General features: G+C 44.8%; 1 protein-coding gene across 6 annotated transcripts; it reads right to left on the bottom strand.

The window, feature by feature from the left end:
- Nucleotides 1–12,685: 12,685 nt before the first annotated feature.
- LOC118370910 (GTPase IMAP family member 8-like) lies at nucleotides 12,686–21,667 on the bottom strand. Of its 6 annotated transcripts, XM_035756142.2 has the most exons (4): nucleotides 21,469–21,667; nucleotides 17,316–19,636; nucleotides 16,601–17,039; nucleotides 12,686–16,298 (listed from the first exon to the last, which is right to left on the bottom strand). In XM_035756142.2, the coding sequence occupies exons 2-4, from the start codon at nucleotides 17,404–17,406 to the stop codon at nucleotides 16,292–16,294; spliced, it is 537 nt and encodes a 178-aa protein (XP_035612035.2). In that variant the 5' UTR covers nucleotides 17,407–19,636; nucleotides 21,469–21,667; the 3' UTR covers nucleotides 12,686–16,291. The 6 variants fall into 6 exon arrangements, 4 of the variants coding, with proteins under 4 accessions (XP_035612035.2, XP_035612032.2, XP_035612034.1 ...); XR_008136673.1 differs by having other exon boundaries at nucleotides 12,686–17,337; nucleotides 19,508–19,636; XR_008136672.1 differs by having other exon boundaries at nucleotides 16,365–19,636.
- Between the last annotated feature and the right edge of the window lie 184 nt (nucleotides 21,668–21,851).

A 21,851-nucleotide genomic window follows, 5' to 3' on the forward strand; every position in this document is an offset into this window, starting at 1 on the left:
AAGTGGTAGTCCACACAAGCTCACAGAACAGGACCCCCGAATGCTGAAGCGCGTAACTCCTAAAAATCGTCTGTCCTCGGTTGAAACACTCACTACGACATTCCAAACTGCCACTGGCAGCAACATCAGCACAATAACTGTTCGTCAGGAGCTTCATGAAGTGGGTTTCCATGTCCGAGCAGCCCCAAACAAGCGTAAGATCACCATGCGCTATGCCAAGCGTTGGCTGGAGTGGTGTAAAGCTTGCCGCCATTGGACTCTGAAGCCGCGGAAACGTGCCCTGTGGAGTGATAAATCCCGCTTCACATCTGGCAGTCCGACAGATGAATCTGGCATTGGCGGATACTAGGAGAACGCTACCTGCCCCAATGCGTAGTGCCAACTGTAAAATGCGGTGGAGGAGGCATAATGGTCTGGGACTGTTTATCATGGTTCGGGCTAGGCCCCTTAATGCTATAGAATACGATGGTATTCTAGACAATTCTGTGCTTCCAACTTTATGGCAACAGTTTGGGGAAGGCCCTATCCTGTTTCAGCCTGACAATGCGGTGTTCCTCAAGGTTCCGTTTTAGGACCACTATTGTTTTCACTATATATTTTACCTCTTAGGGATGTCATTTGAAAACATAATGTTAACTTTCACTGCTATGCGGATGACACACAGCTGTACATTTCAATGAAACATGGTGAAGCCCCAAAATTGCCCTCACTAGAAGCATGTGTTTCAGACATAAGGAAGTGGATGGCTGCAAACTTTCTACTTTTAAACTTGGACAAAACAGAGATTCTTGTTCTAGGTCCCAAGAATCAAAGAGATCTTCTGTTGAATCTGACAATTAATATTGATGGTTGTACAGTCGTCTCAAATAAAACTGTGAAGGACCTCGGCGTTACTCTGGACCCTGATCTCTCTTTTGACGAACACATCAAGACTGTTTCAAGGACAGATTTTCCCATCTACGTAACATTGCAAAAATCAGAAACTTTCTGGCCAAAAATTATGCAGAAAAATTAATCCATGCATTTGTTACTTCTAGGTTAGACTACTCCAATGCTCTACTTTCCGGATACCTGGATAAAGCACTAAATAAACTTCAGTTAGTGCTAAATACGACTGCTAGAATCCTGACTAGAACCAAACAATTTGATCATATTACTCCAGTGCTAGCCTCCCTACACTGGCTTCCTGTTAAGGCAAGGGCTGATTTCAAGGTTTTACTACTAACCTACAAAGCATTACATGGGCTTGCTCCTACCTATCTTTCTGATTTGGTCCTGCCGTACATACCTACACGTACGCTAGGGTCACAAGACGCAGGCCTCCTAATTGTCCCTCGAATTTCTAAGCAATCAGCTGGAGGCAGGGCTTTCTCCTATAGAGCTCAATTTTTATGGAATGGTCTGCCTACCCATGTGAGAGACGCAGACTCGGTCTCAACCTTTAAGTCTTTACTGAAGACTCATCTCTTCAGTAGGTCCTATGATTGAGTGTAGTCTGGCCCAGGAGTGTGAAAGTGAACGGAAAGGCTCTGGAGCAACGAACTGCCCTTGCTGTCTGTCTGGCCGGTTCCCCTCTGTCCACTGGAATTCTCTTCCTCTAACCCTATTACAGGGGCTGAGTCACTGGCTTACTGGTGCTCTTTCATGTCGTCCCTAGGAGGGGTGCGTCACTTGAGTGGGTTGAGTCACTGACGTGATCTTCCTGTCTGGGTTGGCGCCCCCCCTTGGGTTGTGCCGTGGCGGAGATCTTTGTGGGCTATACTCGGCCTTGTCTCAGGATGTTAAGTTGGTGGTTGAAGATATCCCTCTAGTGTTGTGGGGGCTGTGCTTTGGCAAAGTGGGTGGGGTTATATCCTTCCTGTTTGACCCTGTCCGGGGGTATCATCGGATGGGGCCACAGTGTCTCCTGACCCCTCCTGTCTCAGCCTCCAGTATTTATGCTGCAGTAGTTTATGTGTCGCAGGGCTAGTGTCAGTTTGTTATATCTGGAGTACTTCTTCTGTCTTATCCGGTGTCCTGTGTGAATTTAAGTATGCTCTCTCTAATTCTCTAATTCTCTCTTTCTCTCGGAGGACCTGAGCCCTAGGACCATGCCTCAGGACTACCTGACATGATGACTCCTTGCTCTCCCCAGTCCACCAAGCCGTGCTGCTCCTCCAGTTTCAACTGTTCTGCATGCGGCTATGGAATCCTGACCTGTTCACCGGACGTGCTACCTGGCCCAGACCTGCTGTTTTCAACTCTCTAGAGACAGCAGGAGCGGTAGAGATACTCATAATGATCGGCTCTGAAAAGCCATCTGACATTTACTCCTGAGGTGCTGACTTGCTGCACTATCGACAACTACTGTGATTATTATTATTTGACCATGCTGGTCATTTATGAACATTTGAACATCTTGGCCATGTTCTGTTATAATCTCCACCCGGCACAGCCAGAAGAGGACTGGCCACCCCTCATAACCTGGTTCCTCTCTAGGTTTCTTCCTAGGTTTTGGCCTTTCTACGGAGTTTATCCTAGCCACCGTGCTTCTACACCTGCATTGCTTGCTGTTTGGCGTTTTAGGCTGGCTTTCTGTACAGCACTTTGAGATATCAGCTGATGTACGAAGGGATATATAAATAAATTTGATTTAATTTGAATGCCCCCGTGCAGAAATGGCTTGAAGAGATCAGTGTGAAAGATCTTGACTGGCCTACGCAGAGCCCTGACCTCAACCCCATCTAACAACTTTGGGATGAATTGGAACGCCGACTGTGAGCCAGACCTAATCACCCAACATCAGTGACCAACCACACGAATGGTCTTGTGGCTGAATGGAAGCAAGTCCCCATGGCAAAGTTCCAACATCTTGTGGATTTAGAACCTATCAGCACAGTGTACTGGAGTTAGAGCCTATCAGCACAGTGTACTGGAGTTAGAGCCTATCAGCACAGTGTACTGGAGTTGGAGCCTATCAGCACAGTGTATTGGAGTTAGGACCTATCAGCACAGTGTACTGAAGTTAGAGCCTATCAGCACAGTGTACTGGAGTTAGAGCCTATCAGCACAGTGTACTGGAGTTAGAGCCTATCAGCACAGTGTACTGGAGTTAGAGTCTATCAGTACAGTGTACTGGAGTTAGAGCCTATCAGCACAGTGTACTGGAGTTAGAGCCTATCAGCACAGTGTACTAGAGTTAGAGTCTATCAGCACAGTGTACTGGAGTTAGAGTCTAGAAGTACAGTGTACTGGAGTTAGAGCCTATCAGCACAGTGTACTAGAGTTAGAGTCTATCAGTACAGTGTACTGGAGTTAGAGCCTATCAGCACAGTGTACTAGAGTTAGAGTCTATCAGTACAGTGTACTGGAGTTAGAGCCTATCAGCACAGTGTACTGGAGTTAGAGCCTATCAGCACAGTGTACTGGAGTTAGAGTCTATCAGTACAGTGTACTGGAGTTAGAGCCTATCAGCACAGTGTACTAGAGTTAGAGTCTATCAGTACAGTGTACTGGAGTTAGAGCTTATCAGCACAGTGTACTAGAGTTAGAGTCTATCAGTACAGTGTACTGGAGTTAGGGTCTATCAGCACAGTGTACTGGAGTTAGGGTCTATCAGCACAGTGTACTGGAGTTAGAGCCTATCAGCACAGTGTACTAGAGTTAGAGCCTATCAGCACAGTGTACTGGAGTTAGAGCCTATTAGCACAGTGTACTGGAGTTAGAGCCTATCAGCACAGTGTACTGGAGTTAGAGCCTATCAGCACAGTGTACTAGAGTTAGAGTCTATCAGTACAGTGTACTGGAGTTAGAGCCTATCAGCACAGTGTACTAGAGTTAGAGTCTATCAGTACAGTGTACTGGAGTTAGAGCCTATCAGCACAGTGTACTGGAGTTAGAGCCTATCAGCACAGTGTACTAGAGTTAGAGTCTATCAGTACAGTGTACTGGAGTTAGAGCCTATCAGCACAGTGTACTAGAGTTAGAGTCTATCAGTACAGTGTACTGGAGTTAGGTTCTATCAGCACAGTGTACTGGAGTTAGGGTCTATCAGCACAGTGTACTGGAGTTAGAGCCTATCAGCACAGTGTACTAGAGTTAGAGCCTATCAGCACAGTGTACTGGAGTTAGAGCCTATTAGCACAGTGTACTGGAGTTAGAGCCTATCAGCACAGTGTACTGGAGTTAGAGCCTATCAGCACAGTGTACTAGAGTTAGAGTCTATCAGTACAGTGTACTGGAGTTAGAGCCTATCAGTACAGTGTACTGGAGTTAGAGCCTATCAGCACAGTGTACTAGAGTTAGAGTCTATCAGTACAGTGTACTGGAGTTAGAGCCTATCAGCACAGTGTACTAGAGTTAGAGTCTATCAGCATAGTGTACTCGAGTTAGAGTCTATCAGTACAGTGTACTGGAGTTAGGGCCTATCAGCACAGTGTACTAGAGTTTGAGTCTATCAGTACAGTGTACTGGAGTTAGAGCCTATCAGCACAGTGTACTAGAGTTAGAGTCTATCAGCACAGTGTACTGGAGTTAGAGTCTATCAGTACAGTGTACTGGAGTTAGGGCCTATCAGCACAGTGTACTAGAGTTAGAGTCTATCAGTACAGTGTACTGGAGTTAGGGCCTATCAGTACAGTGTACTAGAGTTAGAGTCTATCAGTACAGTGTACTGGAGTTAGGGCCTATCAGCACAGTGTACTGGAGTTAGGGCCTATCAGTACAGTGTACTATAGTTAGAGCCTATCAGTACAGTGTACTGGAGTTAGAGCCTATCAGTACAGTGTACTGGAGTTAGAGCCTATCAGTACAGTGTACTGGAGTTAGGGCCTATCAGTACAGTGTACTAGAGTTAGAGCCTATCAGTACAGTGTACTGGAGTTAGAGCCTATCAGTACAGTGTACTGGAGTTAGAGCCTATCAGTACAGTGTACTGGAGTTAGAGTCTATCAGCACAGTGTACTAGAGTTATAGTCTATCAGCACAGTGTACTAGAGTTAGAGTCTATCAGTACAGTGTACTAGAGTTAGAGCCTATCTATCAGCACAGTATTTAGTATTTTTTATATTTTATTAGATTCCCTATTAGCTGTTGAGAAAGCAGCAGCTACTCTTCCTGGGGTCCAGACAAAACATGAAACATGACATAATACAGAACATTAACAGACAAATGACGATCCCATCAGGACCATTATATAAATGCCCCCTCTCTTTGGGATGAATTGGAACGCCGACTGTGAGCTCCCCCTCAATCATAATGTGATGCTAAGTGCATTAGTTAAGTGTTAATTAGCCCTCTCGTTAATGGGCTGACTAATGATATCCATTCTGTTTTGGGGCCTGCGGTCAACAAGTCCAAAATCACAGATGACTGTAATCTCTCCCTGTTTCTTTTAGGGAACAATCCTTTGTTCTAGTTATGTGTGCGCATGCATAACTCTCCCCTGTGAGTGTTTTTGCTAGATTGAGTCATGTTTACTATGCTTTGTACTACGCTGAATACCTCTAACTGACATGGACAGTGAATTCAAATGACAGCTCTGTATAAATTAAAGGGAAAAAGCTAAACGCATACAGCATGATATACAGCACCCCTCGTCATGCATTGTGTGGCTATACGGTATCTTCAAAGTGTAAACTCATACCTCATGTCTCGAGTCACAGTCCTCCTCTGACATCTGTGAGGCCAGTGGGAGGTGGGCTGGGGCTGGTAGGAGGCACTAACCATGACCAGACATTGACCCAATCTACCCCTTGACTCTGTGGCTCAGAAGAAGCCAAACAGAATCAGTGGTCAGGGTTGTGGCAAGGTGCACTGAGGCTGGGGAGACCAGGTTGTAAAGCACCTGACCCGTTAGAGGGGATGATCCTGAGGATGTCACAGGGAAGTGGCCATGGCTGCCTGTGTTTGTACAGGTGATAGAGACAGACCTGTCTATTACAGTATGGTCTATCTGTCCATGAGAGCATTGAGGAGTGAGAGGGTATCAGACAAATACAGACATGGTGGTCCTCTATTGGTCCTGAGGATGTGGTCTGAGAATTCAGCAAACAGGATGGAAGTCCAGTGTGCCCTTGACATCCCCCAGATGTGAGAAGGATGTTGTCTGTAAGCAGGCAGGTCAGTTAATAAACACAGCATCCTGTTTCCACTGGTGGGATACATGCTAGGTTGTTCATGTTGTGTGTGTAGATTAGAATGGAAAACTCCCCACTGGGAACATGCTGGTTGAATCAACGTTGTTTCCATTTCATTAAAATAGAATTACTTTGAACCAATGTGGAATAGATGTTGATTTGACGTCTGTGCCCAGTGGGTCCTGCCTCCCTTCTCCTACTGATTGTGCAGAGTGTCGTAGAGCACATGGGGGCACATGTAGGAACCCAGCCTGGTGGATGGATGCATAGCAGTATTTTGCAACTGGACACTCACCACCACATACTGGCCACAGAAAAGAGAGGAGTGATTCTCTTTAGTCTCCCTCCTGCTCTCCCCTCCCATTCTAATCAGTCTGGTTGAGCTACTAGCTCTAATCAGCTAAATGGATGGTCTGCTCTGGGTGAATATTGATGATGTTGGGAGGTGGGGACCCCCCTGGGGTCTTCTCGGGGGGAGGGAGATTATTATTGCATATTGTTGTGGCAGAATTAGAATTTTCCGCAACAATACTGTTATTATTGTATTGTGTAAAATGGTGTGTATAACATTTGAAGAACATATCAGTAATGTATTTTATTATGAGTATATCAGTAGCAGTAGTTTGCTATTTGCACTAAGATATGGTTTCATTTCTATCTCTCAATACATACAATATGTATTGAGGGGAGGGGGGTGTTAAGGCATTGCAGCTATTTTGTTCTGGACACACGCAGCTAGTCATGTATTCAGCATATCAAACAGTGGAATGAGTCTTAGTGTATGTGAGAGTGCATGGGAACTAAGCCAGGAGACCATCGTTTAAACCTCTCATCCTCTGTATGAGTGTCCTGGGATCCTTAACAACCACTGAGACCAAGACCTCCACTGGATGTCTTCATCTTATCTGTTAAATGGACAGCACCAGGGAGGAGAGAGGAGGGGAGGGGAGGGGAGGGGAGGAGAGGAGAGGAGAGGAGAGGAGGGAGAGGAGAGGAGGGGAGGGGAGAGGAGAGGAGAGGAGAGGAGAGGAGAGGAGAGGAGAGGAGAGGAGAGGAGGGGAGGGAGAGGAGAGGAGAGGAGAGGAGAGGAGAGGAGAGGAGAGGAGAGGAGAGGAGAGGAGAGGAGAGGAGAGGAGAGGAGAGGAGAGGAGAGGAGAGGAGGGGAGGGAGAGGAGAGGAGAGGAGAGGAGAGGAGAGGAGAGGAGAGGAGGGGAGGGAGAGGAGAGGAGAGGAGAGGAGAGGAGAGGAGAGGAGAGGAGGGAGGGGAGGGAGAGGAGAGGAGAGGAGAGGAGAGGAGAGGAGAGGAGAGGAGAGGAGAGGAGAGGAGAGGAGAGGAGAGGAGAGGAGAGGAGAGGAGAGGAGAGGAGAGGAGAGGAACTGAAAGAAAAAGCAAACGAGGGAAGGAGGAAAGGAGAAGTGTTAACACAGACGATCTTAGTGATGAGTATTGACAGCCAGGCACAGAGAGGGTCTAATCTGATTGGTTGGTGGCCTGGTATTGAATAGCCATCAGTGATAACCTGATCTCCTCTTCCTCTTCCTCCCTGCTTCCTTCCCTTCCACAATGTGATCTGAGCTCAGGCTCTCATTGAACTCTGCAGGCACTGGACTTCCTCAGCTCCATTCTATTGAATAATATTTACTAATGAATTATGACATTTAATAGGATAATCAAAGTGTGTGCCTGATCCAATGAAATAAACCATATAAATAAATAATACACCAATTGTGAGATGGCAACCCAAAACATCCAAACACAAATGTATGCCTACATTATGTTGATGTGTGTGCTTCAATATGTATTTAGTTTGTTTGTGTGTAATTTTACTTGCCACCCAGGGCGGATGTGGAAAGATAATGTGTGTGTGTGTCTGTCTGTGTTGTGCATATGCTTATTTGCACGGGTCAGTCTGACCATATTGTTTGCCTCATTGGCAGTGATCAAAGCCTTTAACCTTGTGTGGCTGGGACAGGTTCAGTCAAGCAGCACACATGGCTTCAATCTAATGTCCTGGAAATCCCCAACAAGCAAACAAGGAGATAATAAATGTTCTGTGTGTGTGTGTGCGTTTGCATTGGTGTGTGTGTGTTTGTGTGCGTGTGCATGTGTTTGCGTGTGTTTGTACAGTACGTGTCATTCAAGTGTGTATACAGGATGTTTTTGTAGCAGTGTGTGGCATGCTTATGTCTCTATGTTTTTGCAAATGGATGCTAGAATTTGCACTTGAACACTTTCCCCTTTCTCCTCCTCCTTTTCTCCTCCTCTCTCTAACTTGCTGTATTTTCATCAACTCTCTCTCCAGTCAGCAGCCCAATAAACCTCATCATAGACAACCTTACATGCTGAATCCATACAGGCTATATATTTTTATTTCACCTTTATTTAACCAGGTAGGCAAGTTGAGAACAAGTTCTCATTTGCAACTGCGACCTGGCCAAGATAAAGCATAGCATTGTGAACATATACTGCTCTTTGTGTCCCTTATCATTCCAGCCACAAAGCAATAGCCTTGCTGTTATATCATCACAGTGTCCACTCTATACAAACCCCATCCGTATCAGGTGAAATAGACTGTCCAACAACAATCACAGAAATATCCAGACATGCCATTTCATAACAGGAAGGAATATATATTAAGTTGTTATTTGTAAGAGCACTCTATCTGTGGCCACAGCTCTTGAGGCAACAGGGAACGTTTTTCCAATCCACTGCATCTTCATCCAGCAACACATGATGAGAAGTAGAGTTTATTAAAATGTCTGAAGGTCCAATAGAGCTCAGGGTCAGAAAGAGGTAAACCCAGTCCTCATCGGCTAGGAGAAGGTCTTCTCATAGCCTTCTTCTCAGTGGTTTGTAGCATCAACCCTGTCATAAGTTGTTAATGTACAGTATGTAGCAGAGCAGTGGTTGAGCTTCATGATTTAGCAGGTACCAGTCCCTGAGAAACAGACGCAGATTCAAAATGAACTGGAACTCAGTTTCACTGGTGCCCAATTGTTAGTCTTAATTGTTTCCTGCAACTTTGTACTTGAGGTTTCCCTCGACCTGGGATTTGCAGGTGGAGGTAGGGGAGACAGGAGGGGTTGGGGAAGGTTCAGTTCTTGAAAATCTAGATTGTAAAATTAAAGTACAATTTTATTGGGCACATACACATGCTTAGCAGATGTTATTGCAAGTGTAGCGAAATGCTTGTGCTTCTAGTTCCGACAGTGCAGCAATATCTAACAAGTAATCTAACAATTCCACAACAGCTACCTAATACACAAATCTAAGTAAAGGAATGGAATAAGAACATATAAATATATATATAAATATAAATATAAATATAAATATAAATATACGGTTGAGCAATGACAGAGCGACATAGACAAGATGCAATACATTGTATAAAATACAGTATATACAGTTGAAGTCAGAAGTTTACATACACCTTAGCCAAATACATTTAAACTCAGTTTTTCCTCATTCCTGACATTTAATCCGAGTAACAATTCCCAGTCTTAGGTCAGTTAAGATCACAATTTTATTTAAAAAATGTGAAATGTCAGAATAATAGATGAGATAATTATTTATTTCGGCTTTTATTTCTTTCATCACATTCCCAGTGGGTCAGAAGTTTACATAGAGTCAAATAGTATTTGGAAACATTGCCTTTAAATTATTTAACTTGGGTCAAACGTTTCGGGTAGCCTTCCACAAGTTTCCCACAATAAGGGGTGAATTTTGGCCCATTCCTCCTGACAGAACTGGTGTAACTGAGTCAGGTTTGTAGGCCTCCTTGCTCGCACACACTTTTTCAGTTCTGCCCACAAATATTCTTTGGGATTGAGGTCAGGGCTTTGTGATGGCCACTCCAAAACCTTGACTTTGTTGTCCTTAAGCGATTTTGCCACAACTTTGGAAGTACGCTTGGGGTTATTGTCCAATTGGAAGACCCATTTGCGACCAAGCTTTAACTTCATGACTGATGTCTTGAGATGTTGCTTCAATAAATCCACATAATTCTCCTCCCTCGTGATGCCATCTATTTTGTGAAGTTCACCAGTCCCTCCTGCAGCAAAGCACCCCCACAACATGATGCTTCCACCCCTGTGCTTCCCTATTGGGATGGTGTTCTTCGGCTTGCAAGCCTCCCCCTTTTTCCTCCAAACATAACGATGTTCATTGTGGCCAAACAGTTCTATTTTTGTTTCATCAGACCAGAGGACATTTCAGTTGCAAACCATAGTCTGGCTTTTTTATGGGAGTTTTGGAGCAGTGCCTTCTTCCTTGCTGAGCATCCTTTCAAGGTTATGTCGATATAGGACTTGTTTGACTGTGGATATAGATACTTTTGGACCTGTTTCCTCCAGCATCTTCACAAGGTCCTTTGCTTTTGTTCTGGGATCTATTTGCACTTTTCGCACCAAAGTACGTTCATCTCGAGGAGACAGAACGCGTCTCCTTCCTGAACGGTATGACAGCTGCGTGGTCCAGTGGTGTTTATACTTGCGAACTATTGTTTGTACAGATGAACGTGGTACCTTCAGGCGTTTGGAAATTGCTCCCAAGGATGAACCAATCTTTGAAAAATTACTTGTGTCATGCACAAAGTAGATGTCCTAACTGACTTGGCAAAACTATAGTTTGTTCACAAGAAATTTGTGGAGTGGTTGAAAAACGAGTTTTAATGACTCCAACCTAAGTGTATGTCAACTTCTGACTTCAACTGTACATATGAGATGAGTAATGCAAGATATGTAAACATTATTGAAGTGGCATTATTAAAGTGACTTGTGATCCATTTATTAAAGTGGCCAATGATTTCAATGTATGTCTGTATGTAGGCAGCAGCCTCTCTATGTTAGTGATGGCTGTTTAACAGTCTTATGGCCTTGAGATAAAAGCTGTTTTTCAGTCTCTCTGTCTCAGCTTTGATGCACCTGTACTGACCTCGCTTTCTGGATGGTAGTGGGGTGAACAGGCAGTGGCTCGAGTGGTTGTTGTCCTTGATTATCTTTTTGGCCTTCCTGTGACATCGGGTGGTGTAAGTGTCCTGGAGGGCAGGAAGTTTGGCTCCGGTGATGTGTTGTACGTAGAATGTATGCACACATGACTGTAAGTCGCTTTGGATAAAAGCGTCTGCTAAATGGCATATATTATTATTATTATTGTGCAGACCGCACCACCCTCTGGAGAGCCCTGCGGTTGTGGGCAGTGCAGTTGTCATACCAGGCGGTGATACAGCCCAACAGGATGCTCTCAATTGTGCATCTGTAATAGTTTGTGAAGGTTTTAGGTGACAAGCCAAATTTCTTCAGCCTCCTGAGGTTGAAGAGGTGCTGTCGCGCCTTCTTCACCACACTGTCTGTGTGGGTGGACCATTTCAGTTTGTCAGTGATGTGTACGCCGAGGAACTTAAAACTTTCCACCTTCTCCACTACTGTTCCATTGATGTGGATAGGGGGGTGCTTCCTCCGCTGTTTCCTGAAGTCCACGATCATCTCCTTTGTTTTGTTGATGTTGAGTGAGAGGCTGTTATCCTGACACCACACTCCGAGTGCCCTCACTTCCTCCCTGTAGGCTGTCTCATTGTTGGTAATCAAGCCTACTACTGTTGTGTCGTCTGCAAACTTGATGATTGAGTTGGAGGCGTGCATGGCTACGCAGTCATGGGTGAACAGGGAGTACTGGAGGAGGCTGAGAACGCTCAAGCCTAATGATGAGCTTGGAGGGTACTATGGTGTTGAATGCTGAGCTATAGTCAATGAACAGCATTCTTACACAGTTATTCCCCTTGTCCAGATGGGATAGGGCAGTCTGCAGTGTGATGGCGATTGCATCATCTGTGGACCTATTGGGGTGGTAAGCAAATTGCAGTGGGTCATGGGAAACAGGTAAGGTGGAGGTGTTATGATCCTTGACTAGTCTCTCAAAGCACTTCATTATGACAGAAGTGAGTGCTGCTGGGCGATAGTCATTTAGTTCAGTTACCTTTACATTCTTGGGTAAGCCAAGCGGTCTCTGTGCAAACCAATCGCAGCTGATTCATCGGATAATAATAATTCATTTTAGGAACTGACCACAAGCCTTATCCTGTTCCCCCAATAGAGTCCTTCTGAATCCTTCTGGGTCCCATGGCATATTTTGAAAGCTTCACTATTGTTTGTTACTATATCGATCTAAATATATTTTTAGTAGATAAACATTATGACAGTTGTGTCCAGCAGCTTTTTAATAACAGCTTGTTTTTATTCATATGAAATCAGAAAGCATATGGCCCTATGCATATCAAGATGCACTCTTTATGAGGTATAGAGGTTCAGCCCTCCCCCTGATCTACAGTGTACCACCTCAGACAGACATTGACCCCTTGGGGGGTCATGACATTGGAGCGTGGAGAGGGGAAGGGAAGGATGGCTGATTTATTTTTCACAAAGTCTAAATCATCCCCCTCTCTCCCTCCCTCTCCATGCCTGCTTCTCTCCCTACCTCCTTTTCCCATCCTCTCTCTCCACCTGGAAAAATAGCAGGCGGTGAAAAGTGATCCTGTATGTGTGTGGGGGGCTGGGCTGTCCTACTAATGGAGATGAATGTGGGCTCAAGACTGTCTCCTGGGCCAAACGGCCACTGCACCACCATCACGCTGAGAGATCCATTTCTCTCCAGCTTCCGTCCAAGCTGCAAATCTTTTTTAATGAGTGGGGAGGGCTGAGACTCACAACTGGAGCTGTAAGATTGGGGGGGTAGAGAGAAGAAGACTAGTGACTGGAGGACTATCCTATGCTGCGTCACCAGAACACACATAACATCTGCTTTACAGGGATGGAGTATTTTCAACCTAACTTCAGTTTCCCCTGAACATCGGAAGTGGGAACTTCGCTCAGATGTCTTTCTATGCCTGCTGTGTTAGGCTGTTGGAGGCTAAAGGAGGATGGATGTTACAGCAAGAGGGTGAGAAAGAGAGGGAGGAGTGGATAAAAGGGGGATTGATATTCATGAGGGAATAATCCAGTGAGATGCAGAGAGAGACTGACAGAGATAAAGAGATCATGATTGCAAGTCACCTCTGGCTCACAGTGGGAGGAAGTCTTGCAAACATCAAATCTACTCATCACCACTCTTTCCCTTCCTCCTCCCTTGTACACTCTTAGGAAAAAATGTGCTATCTGGAACCTAAAAGGGTTCTCCGGCTGTCGCCATAGGAGACCCTTTCCACAGAGGGTTCTATATGGAACCCAAAAGGGTTCTCCTTTGGGGACAGCCGGAGAACCCTTTTGGAGTTTACATCTGTTGTTTGAGAGCCATGGTTCATATTACAACATATTAAAACATCCCATATCCTCTCTGTTTACCACTTTGTACTTACTCTCCTTTCTTTCCAGTTCAGGCAATGCTGGGATGGCAGTCACAACCCTCTCTCCCATTGGCCAGTAAGGTGGGCGGTGGGGAGATGCACTCTGAACACACCAGGTGGGACCCTCCTCACTCTCTACAAGCAGTCTGGGGATCGCTGCATAATGCATGCTCCCAGAATGGTACTTCTAGTTTGAGTAGGGAAAAACACACCAGGCCAGGGAAGAGACTGGATGCCGAGGCTATGTGAACAAGTGCATTTATGCCCCAAGAGCCTCACTTTGTGGCTGTGGGATTTCTTTACTCTAAAATAACCCATTGTTGCTATTAACAATGGTGGATATTGGATGTAGAGAGTTCAACTAGAGGTTGACAAAAAAACAGTATTGAGCGGAAAGTACAATTGTCTGGCTGGTTTTGGGCCTAAGTTTCAGCAATTCTACAATGTCTGAGTATCAATATTTTTTACAGAACTGCCTATCTGGTGTATGTGACAATAAAACATCTATTTTTTCATCAATCTGTCAACGTTGTAACCTCGTTCAGAGGGTCCAAAAAATAATATATTGGCAAAAACATTTTTTTTATGTCTTCACATTTCCAGATTTCAACAGAAATTGCCCAATAAAAACACTTTACTTTGAGGTTCTTACATGTTGGCTTTAAAGGTAGATAGAGATTGACCTTGACTGCACCAGGCTTTGCAAATTGTTTTTATTAACCCAGCCAGAAATCTATTAGCCGCTGTATGTGTCTGTGTGACTCATCTCTCTGGCTCTTGGGCAAATTCTGAAAGGGTCCTTCTGTAGCTCAGTTGGTAGAGCATGGCGCTTGTAACGCCAGGGTAGTGGGTTCGATTCCCGGGACCACCCATACGTAGAATGTATGCACACATGACTGTAAGTCGCTTTGGATAAAAGCGTCTGCTAAATGGCATATATTATATTATTATATTAGAAATGTAGCCTTCCAGCTTTATGGTATTCTCAGCTAACACAATGTCTGGTCTGCCTGAACCAACTTCCTGTTTTTCATTAACCGGAGATTGAAGGTAATTTAGGACATGCTCTGTTTCTGCATCTCTCTCTCTTGCTCTCCCTCTCTCTCTTACTATTCCTCCCCCTTTCTCTCTCACTCTTTCTCTCTCCCTCTCACACACCTCAGCATGTTGCAAGATGGAGAGCAATTGTGAAGAGCACCTGAAGTGTTTCCTAACCATGTGACCTGAAGAGGAAAAACTCCATGCCCTTATTTATGTACAGTAGCTACCCAATGTGAAGACCTAGAGTATTTCCCTTCCAGTTGTGAATCAGCCCAGTTCTACTGTACATGTTCTGCTTCTGCTGTAGAGAGATGAGTCATCAGCCAGTGGGCTGAGGCTGGGGCTGCAGCACCTGCAGACAGTCACCACATCACAGCACAGTCAGACAGTTTTTCATCCTCAGCTTACCCACCACCTAAGAGGGTCACGGCTCTCAGTCTTTGTTGCTGTCAATTCTTTTTACATTGACTCGAACAAGTCTCATGAGCAAACACAAAAAAAGAGTGGCCACTTGGATGGCATGATATGTTTCATGATATATAATACGTTACTTTTTTGGCATGACACGTGCTGTCATCTGGACCCTGATATGTCTTTATACAAGCCTCATAAGATAAATAAAATAATAATCTAGGAAATTATCAACAATAACTGATTTAAAATGACTGGTATCTTGCATAATAATGGAGTGAAATATTTCATGTAGTGAAATAGATACAGTAACCTATGCAGGAGACCAACCCCCCACAATTGCTTGTCAGAGGGCTCCCCCTTGTGGAAACACATGACATCATGAAGTTAATATACTGCCTCGCCATTAGCATTAACTCCATCAATAAATCAATACTGTTAATTAGTTGTTACCTGAACAATGATGTTAGGGCATATTTAGATAAAACAAACCAATCTATAACTTATCATTTATGTTATTGTTGAACATCTCTCCGATAAGCAACTTTCCTCCACTTCTGCCTCCCCTGCATCAGAGGGAACAGCAGGCTTCTGTGTTGCTTTACTTTTGTCACTGAGTTCCTGTATGATGTCACAGCTGCGATCCAGACTCTGTCTGAGGTCCAGCAAGTCTCTCTGCATGCCTTCCAGGAGGTCCAGCTTAGACAGCTTCTTGTCAATGGATGACAGCACCTCCTGGTCACCATTATTTACAAGATCCTCCCCAACATCATTCAGCTCTGGGCTGTTGATGGTGAGACAGTCGTCCTCCTCTACTATGAAAGACCCCATGGTTTTCTTCCACACCATTTCAAAATAGGAGTCAATGAAGGCTTCAAGCTCCTCCAAATTACTGTTCCCCCATTGGTCAATCAAGGCCTGCAGGCCTCCTGTTCTGTTATCTCCTTGAGGGTCATGTCCCTCAGCCTGGGGTGTCCAAGGGACTGTATATCCACTATGTCTTCCTGGTTCTTCACCAGCATTCTTTCTGGTTCTTTGGGTTGCTGGACCAGGAGGAGAGCTTGGTGTCCTGGAGAGAACAGGGTGACCCGTTTTCTACCATTCTGTCCATTCCATCTCAGATGATGGCTCTGAGTAGGTCCAGCGTGGAGACAGTCTGGGAGGTTCACCACTAGTGTCTGTCTGCCCCCCATGTTCCACATCAGCCCCTCCTGATTCCCCTGAAGCACACTGGCCATGCTGGACAGAAACCCCTCCACATCAAGGATGGAGTGATTTGCTTCAGTCCACCATCCTCCACTGGCCTCTGGTAGTGCCAACTCCTGTACACCAAAGTCTGGGGCTCCTGAGTCATCTGGGGTTAGAAGGTCCTCTGAACTAGCCACCTCACACGCTGCAACACAAGAGAGCTCTGTCAGAATAAATAGTAAATACATAATGAAATCTTGGTCTTGCCTACCATCATGAAAGGGAGCATCTGTGTGGTTTGCTACAAGGACCTCTCTGCCCTCTCCCATCACTCCATCTATCTCTGGCTCCTGCATCACTGTGAGACTCTTCCCAACCTATTCTCTTCTCTGTAGAACCTCCAACCTCTCCTCCACCAGCATCTCCTCTATCTTCTGTAGCAGCTCAGTGACCTGTGCACCAGTCCCTTGGTTCTTACTGTCCAACACATGATATCTGTTCACACACCTCTCGACAAGCCTCTGGAGGGGCTCTCCCTCACTCTCAATGCGCTGCTCGATGGTCGTGTCCCCCAGCCAGTCCCCAAAGGGGAATAGGACCATGATTCTATTCCATACTTTCTCTCCGAGCACCTCCGGGTGTTTTTCTGCTGTTCTCCAGACAGTGTGGCTGAAGGAGGAGCTCACATTCACAACCACCAGGACCACAGTTACCCCAGAGGCTGAGGGAGACGTCAGGGAGCCAGGACCCACTGACAGCCAGCCTGGTGGGTCCAAAACTGTCACAGTCTTACCCCTGCCCTTTCCTTGTCCTTCCACACAGTCAGTAGCATGGCACCCTACTTTAAAGTGCTCTCTGCCCAGGATGGTGTTTCCAGCAGAGCTCCTGCCTGTGTTGCGGCCACTCAGCAGCATTATTCTCAGCTCTGAGGGACAGTAGAGCTCCCCTGTCACAAACAAATAAGAATACTGTCATGTATAACACGTCTGCTGTGGACATAAAATGTATGAATACAAAGTGTTTCATTCACATTGTTAGATTTAAAGCACTATGAACAATTGCAAAATGTGCGCAGTGTCTCTCTGTCCACCCCGGGACCCCATATTTTCCTTATCGTCATTGAGGCACACTCAGTGTTCTGTGAGAAGCGTCGCAGGGCTGTAGAGGAGCACCTGGCCCTCCTCAGTGAGAGAGTGTGGAGTCACTGTATGGTCGTCTTCACCTGCAGTGACTGGCCTGGACACCTGCACATGGAGCAGCAAGTCAAGAGGGGAGGCACGGCCCCCCTGTGGCTGGTGGAGAAATGCAGTCATAGGTATCACTGCCTCAACATGAAGAGTGGACCAGGTGGAAATCAGGTCACAGGGCTGTTCAGGAAGATGCAGAGACTGGTGACAGAAAATAGTCACAGCTGTTTTAAAATGGAGGAACTGCTTTTACAAGAGGTGGAGGAAAAGAAGAGGATAGTGGAGCAAAGGGCTCAGCAGAGATTGATGAAGATGCAGAAACAGAGATCTCTGCTCAATGGTAAGTTATCACTAAGATGGTTCTTAGGACACAATGCTTTGCCATATTGCCAACAGTAGATTTTAGAATATTTCTGTTCTATCAGGGCTTTACAGTGCGACCATTTTACTCACATATGTGCCAAAAAATTTTGCTGTGAGACTTGGAATTCATAAATGAAGGATTCTAGCTTTATTACCTTAAATGTGGACAACTACAAATACCTAGGTGTCTGGCTAGACTGTAAACTCTCCTTCCAGATTCATATTATACATCTCCAATCCAAATTGATCTAGAATCGGCTTCCTATTTCGCAACCAAGCCTCCTTCCAAACATACCCTCGTAAAATTGACTATCCTACCGATCCTCGACTTCATGTACATGTATGCTCTCGTTGACTGGCCCTTGCTACATATTCGTCGCCAGACTAAGTAAAGCTCCGCCTTATCTCAGCTCACTGGTCACCATAACAATACCCACCCGTAGCTCGCGCTCCAGCAGGTATATCTCACTGGTCATCCCCAAAGCCAACACCAATTTTGGCCACCTTTCTTCCAGTTCTCTGCTGCCAATGACTGGAACGAATTGCAATAATCGCTGAAGTTGGAGACTTATATCTCCCTCACTAACTTTAAGCATCAGCTATCTGAGCAGCTAACCATTGGCTGCAGGTGCACACAGCCCATCTGTAAATATCCCATCCAACCTACCTGCCTCATCCCCATATTGTTTTTATTTACTTTTTTGCTCTTTTGCACACCAGTATTTCTACTTGCACATCCTCATCTGCACATCTATCACTCCCTTGTTAATTTTCTAAATTGTAATTACTTCGCTACTATGGCCTATTTATTGTCTTACCACCTTACTACATTTGCACACACTGTATATAGACTTTTTCTATTGTGTTATTGACTGTACTTTTGTTTATTCCATGTTGTTTGTGTCGCACTGCTTTGCTTTATCTTGACCAGGTCGCAGTTGTAAATGAGAACTTGTTCTCAACTGGCCTACCTGGTTAAATAAAAAATAAAAAAATAAAAAATATTTCTCATTGTGCAGCTTCATTTCATTGTGTGCTCCTACATTTTCCAACTTAGGCGCACATGTGCTCCTTGTTAAAAATGACAGCGTAAAGCACTATCTATTATGATGTTGCATTGTTTCCTTCAGGGGAGTCATGTCATCTCTCCGAAATCAGAGTCGTACTGCTTGGAGCTCGGGGCTCAGGGAAGAGTTCAGCAGGAAACACCATCCTGGGTCAAGGAGGAAGCTTTGAGGTCAGAAGGAGAACAGCGCAATGCATGGTGGGAGCAGGGGGATGTTGCCGGGAGACAAGTCACTGTGGTGGACACTCCAGGCTGGTGGATGAATTACTTCTCTCAGGATAGTCCTGTTGTTGACAGACAGGAGATAGTGTGTAGTGTATCTCTTTGCTCCCCTGGTCCACATGCCCTCCTGCTGATGGTGCGTGTGGACCGGTCCTTCACAGAGACCTACAGGAGAGCTGTGCAGGAGCACCTAGAGCTCATCACAGACGCAGTCTGGGCTCACATCATCGTCCTGTTCAACTTTGGGGACTGGCTGGGAGACACAACCATCGAGCAGCACATTGAGAGTGAGGGGGAGGCCCTCCAGTGGCTTGTGGAGAACTGTGGCAACAGGTATCATGTCCTCAACAATAGAAGCAACTCAGGATTTCAGGTTACAGAACTGATGAGAAAGATTGAGGAACTGATGTCATGCAACAGCAGTTGTTACTGTAAGATTGAGGGTGGGATTCTGCAGGAGTTGGAGGAGAAGAGGAGGGAAGAACAGAAAAGAGCAGGGGAGGGACTGACGAGGCGTGTCCTGCACCCTGAAGTCACACCACCAGCCAGGTGTGTCCACCACAGTAACCCACCCACCTGCCACCTCTCCCACCCTCCTAGAGCACGTGGTCCGCTCCTTGATGACAAACTCCTCCCTGTCCAGCAGCACATTTCCTACTTCGCTCTTCCCAGAGTTTCTGCCACCAAGAAGGACAACTTTCAGGTCTGAGAGACACACAAACAAGAGACGTGAGAGTTACTGTTCATGCTAGTGCACATTTTGTGTTATACTGCCTGACATTAGGCTTCCATTTTAAAGGGACTGTCATTCCCACAATGATTAATGAATACATTGTAAAAAACACACACGTACAGCCACAAGTACATACACAAACACACACACTTATAGTCACAAGTACATACACAAACACACACACTTATAGTCACAAGTACATACACAAACACACACACTTATAGTCACAAGTACATACACAAACACACACACTTATAGTCACAAGTACATACACAAACACACACACGTAGTCACAAGTACATACACAAACACACACACGTAGTCACAAGTACATACACAAACACACACACTTATAGTCACAAGTACATACACACACACTTATAGTCACATGTACATACACAAACACACACGCGTACAGTCACAGGTACACACACACTTATAGTCACAAGTACATACACAAACACACACACTTATAGTCACAAGTACATACACAAACACACACACGTAGTCACAAGTACATACACAAACACACACACGTAGTCACAAGTACATACACAAACACACACACGTAGTCACAAGTACATACACAAACACACACACTTATAGTCACAAGTACATACACAAACACACACACTTATAGTCACATGTACATACACAAACACACACGCGTACAGTCACAGGTACACACACACTTATAGTCACAAGTACATACACAAACACACACACTTATAGTCACAAGTACATACACAAACACACACACGTAGTCACAAGTACATACACAAACACACACACGTAGTCACAAGTACATACACAAACACACACACGTAGTCACAAGTACATACACAAACACACACACGTAGTCACAAGTACATACACAAACACACACACTTATAGTCACATGTACATACACAAACACACACGCGTACAGTCACAGGTACACACACACTTATAGTCACAAGTACATACACAAACACACACACACACACGTAGTCACAAGTACACACACAAACACAAACATGTACAGTCACAAGTACATACATAAACACACACACACTTATAGTCACAAGTACAGTGCATACAAAAACAGACACAGATAATACAGACACAGACAGCTGTGTGTGTATTACGCCACTATAAAACTACTGATAACGTGGTGTATTGACAACTTGATCAGATGTCTGTCACATGTTGCACACAGTATGTACCTGCCAAACACAGTATGTACCTGCTACACACAGTATGTACCTGCCACACACAGTATGTACCTGCCACACACAGTATGTACCTGCCACACACAGTATGTACCTGCCACACACAGTATGTACCTGCTACACACAGTATGTACCTGCCACACACAGTATGTACCTGCCACACACAGTATGTACCTGCTACACACAGTATGTACCTGCTACACACAATATGTACCTGCTACACACAGTATGTACCTGCTACACACAGTATGTACCTGCTACACACAGTAGGTACCTGCTACACACAATATGTACCCGCTACACACAGTATACATACAGTACATGGGGATATCATAAAAACATGAATAGTTGCTATAAGTAATGGTAATGTTGCCTAGAAATATCAGTACACGCACCACATTGATAGAAGAGGGCAGTTAATCATCTTAATTTACATTAAACTGGCCAGGTTAGGGTTAGAGTAATACTTTTACACTGATTGATGCTAAAGTTATTAAAAACAACTTCACAATCCATGTGTAAATTGTCCTTTATATACAGTACAAACTTTTTCTAATGTTGATATGTAAGACAATTGAGATGAAAAAACTTACCACATGTTGATGAATCTTTGGTTGCCATTTCTCTTCATCTTAAGCTTTATCTGTGCTTAGTTTCTCCCCAAAATTGTTACAATCCAACTCATTTTAGTCATCATGTCAATGCCCAATAACAGTCCTTTTACTTCTAGCTTACAACAAGTTCCTGAAAGACTGGGGTGTAGCTTTTACTCTGAAGGGAGTGGACACTTGCCATGATGACTTATGATGTCTTTATGAGTCTGAAGTTGCGCAGTAATAAGCCGTAATAATGGTGTGTTTACAACAAAATGGGAAGATGGTAATTACGAGTTGTGAAGTTGTAAATATGAATTGAATGCATGAGAATAAACTGAGAATAAAAATGGGTTTAGTAGAAAGCAGATTATTCAGTAGAC

This window comes from Oncorhynchus keta, chromosome 5, assembly GCF_023373465.1.
Source record: "Oncorhynchus keta strain PuntledgeMale-10-30-2019 chromosome 5, Oket_V2, whole genome shotgun sequence".
NCBI classification, from domain to species: Eukaryota; Metazoa; Chordata; class Actinopteri; order Salmoniformes; family Salmonidae; genus Oncorhynchus; species Oncorhynchus keta.

Coding starts and splice junctions, on each gene's coding strand:
- LOC118370910 (XM_035756139.2), bottom strand. CDS start 17,406: ATGACTGCATTTCTCCACCAGCCACAGGGGGGCCGTGCCTCCCCTCTT. Junction 17,040..17,315: donor GTCCAGGCCAGTCACTGCAG/GTGAAGACGACC, acceptor TGTTTGTGACAG/GGGAGCTCTACTGTCCCTCA.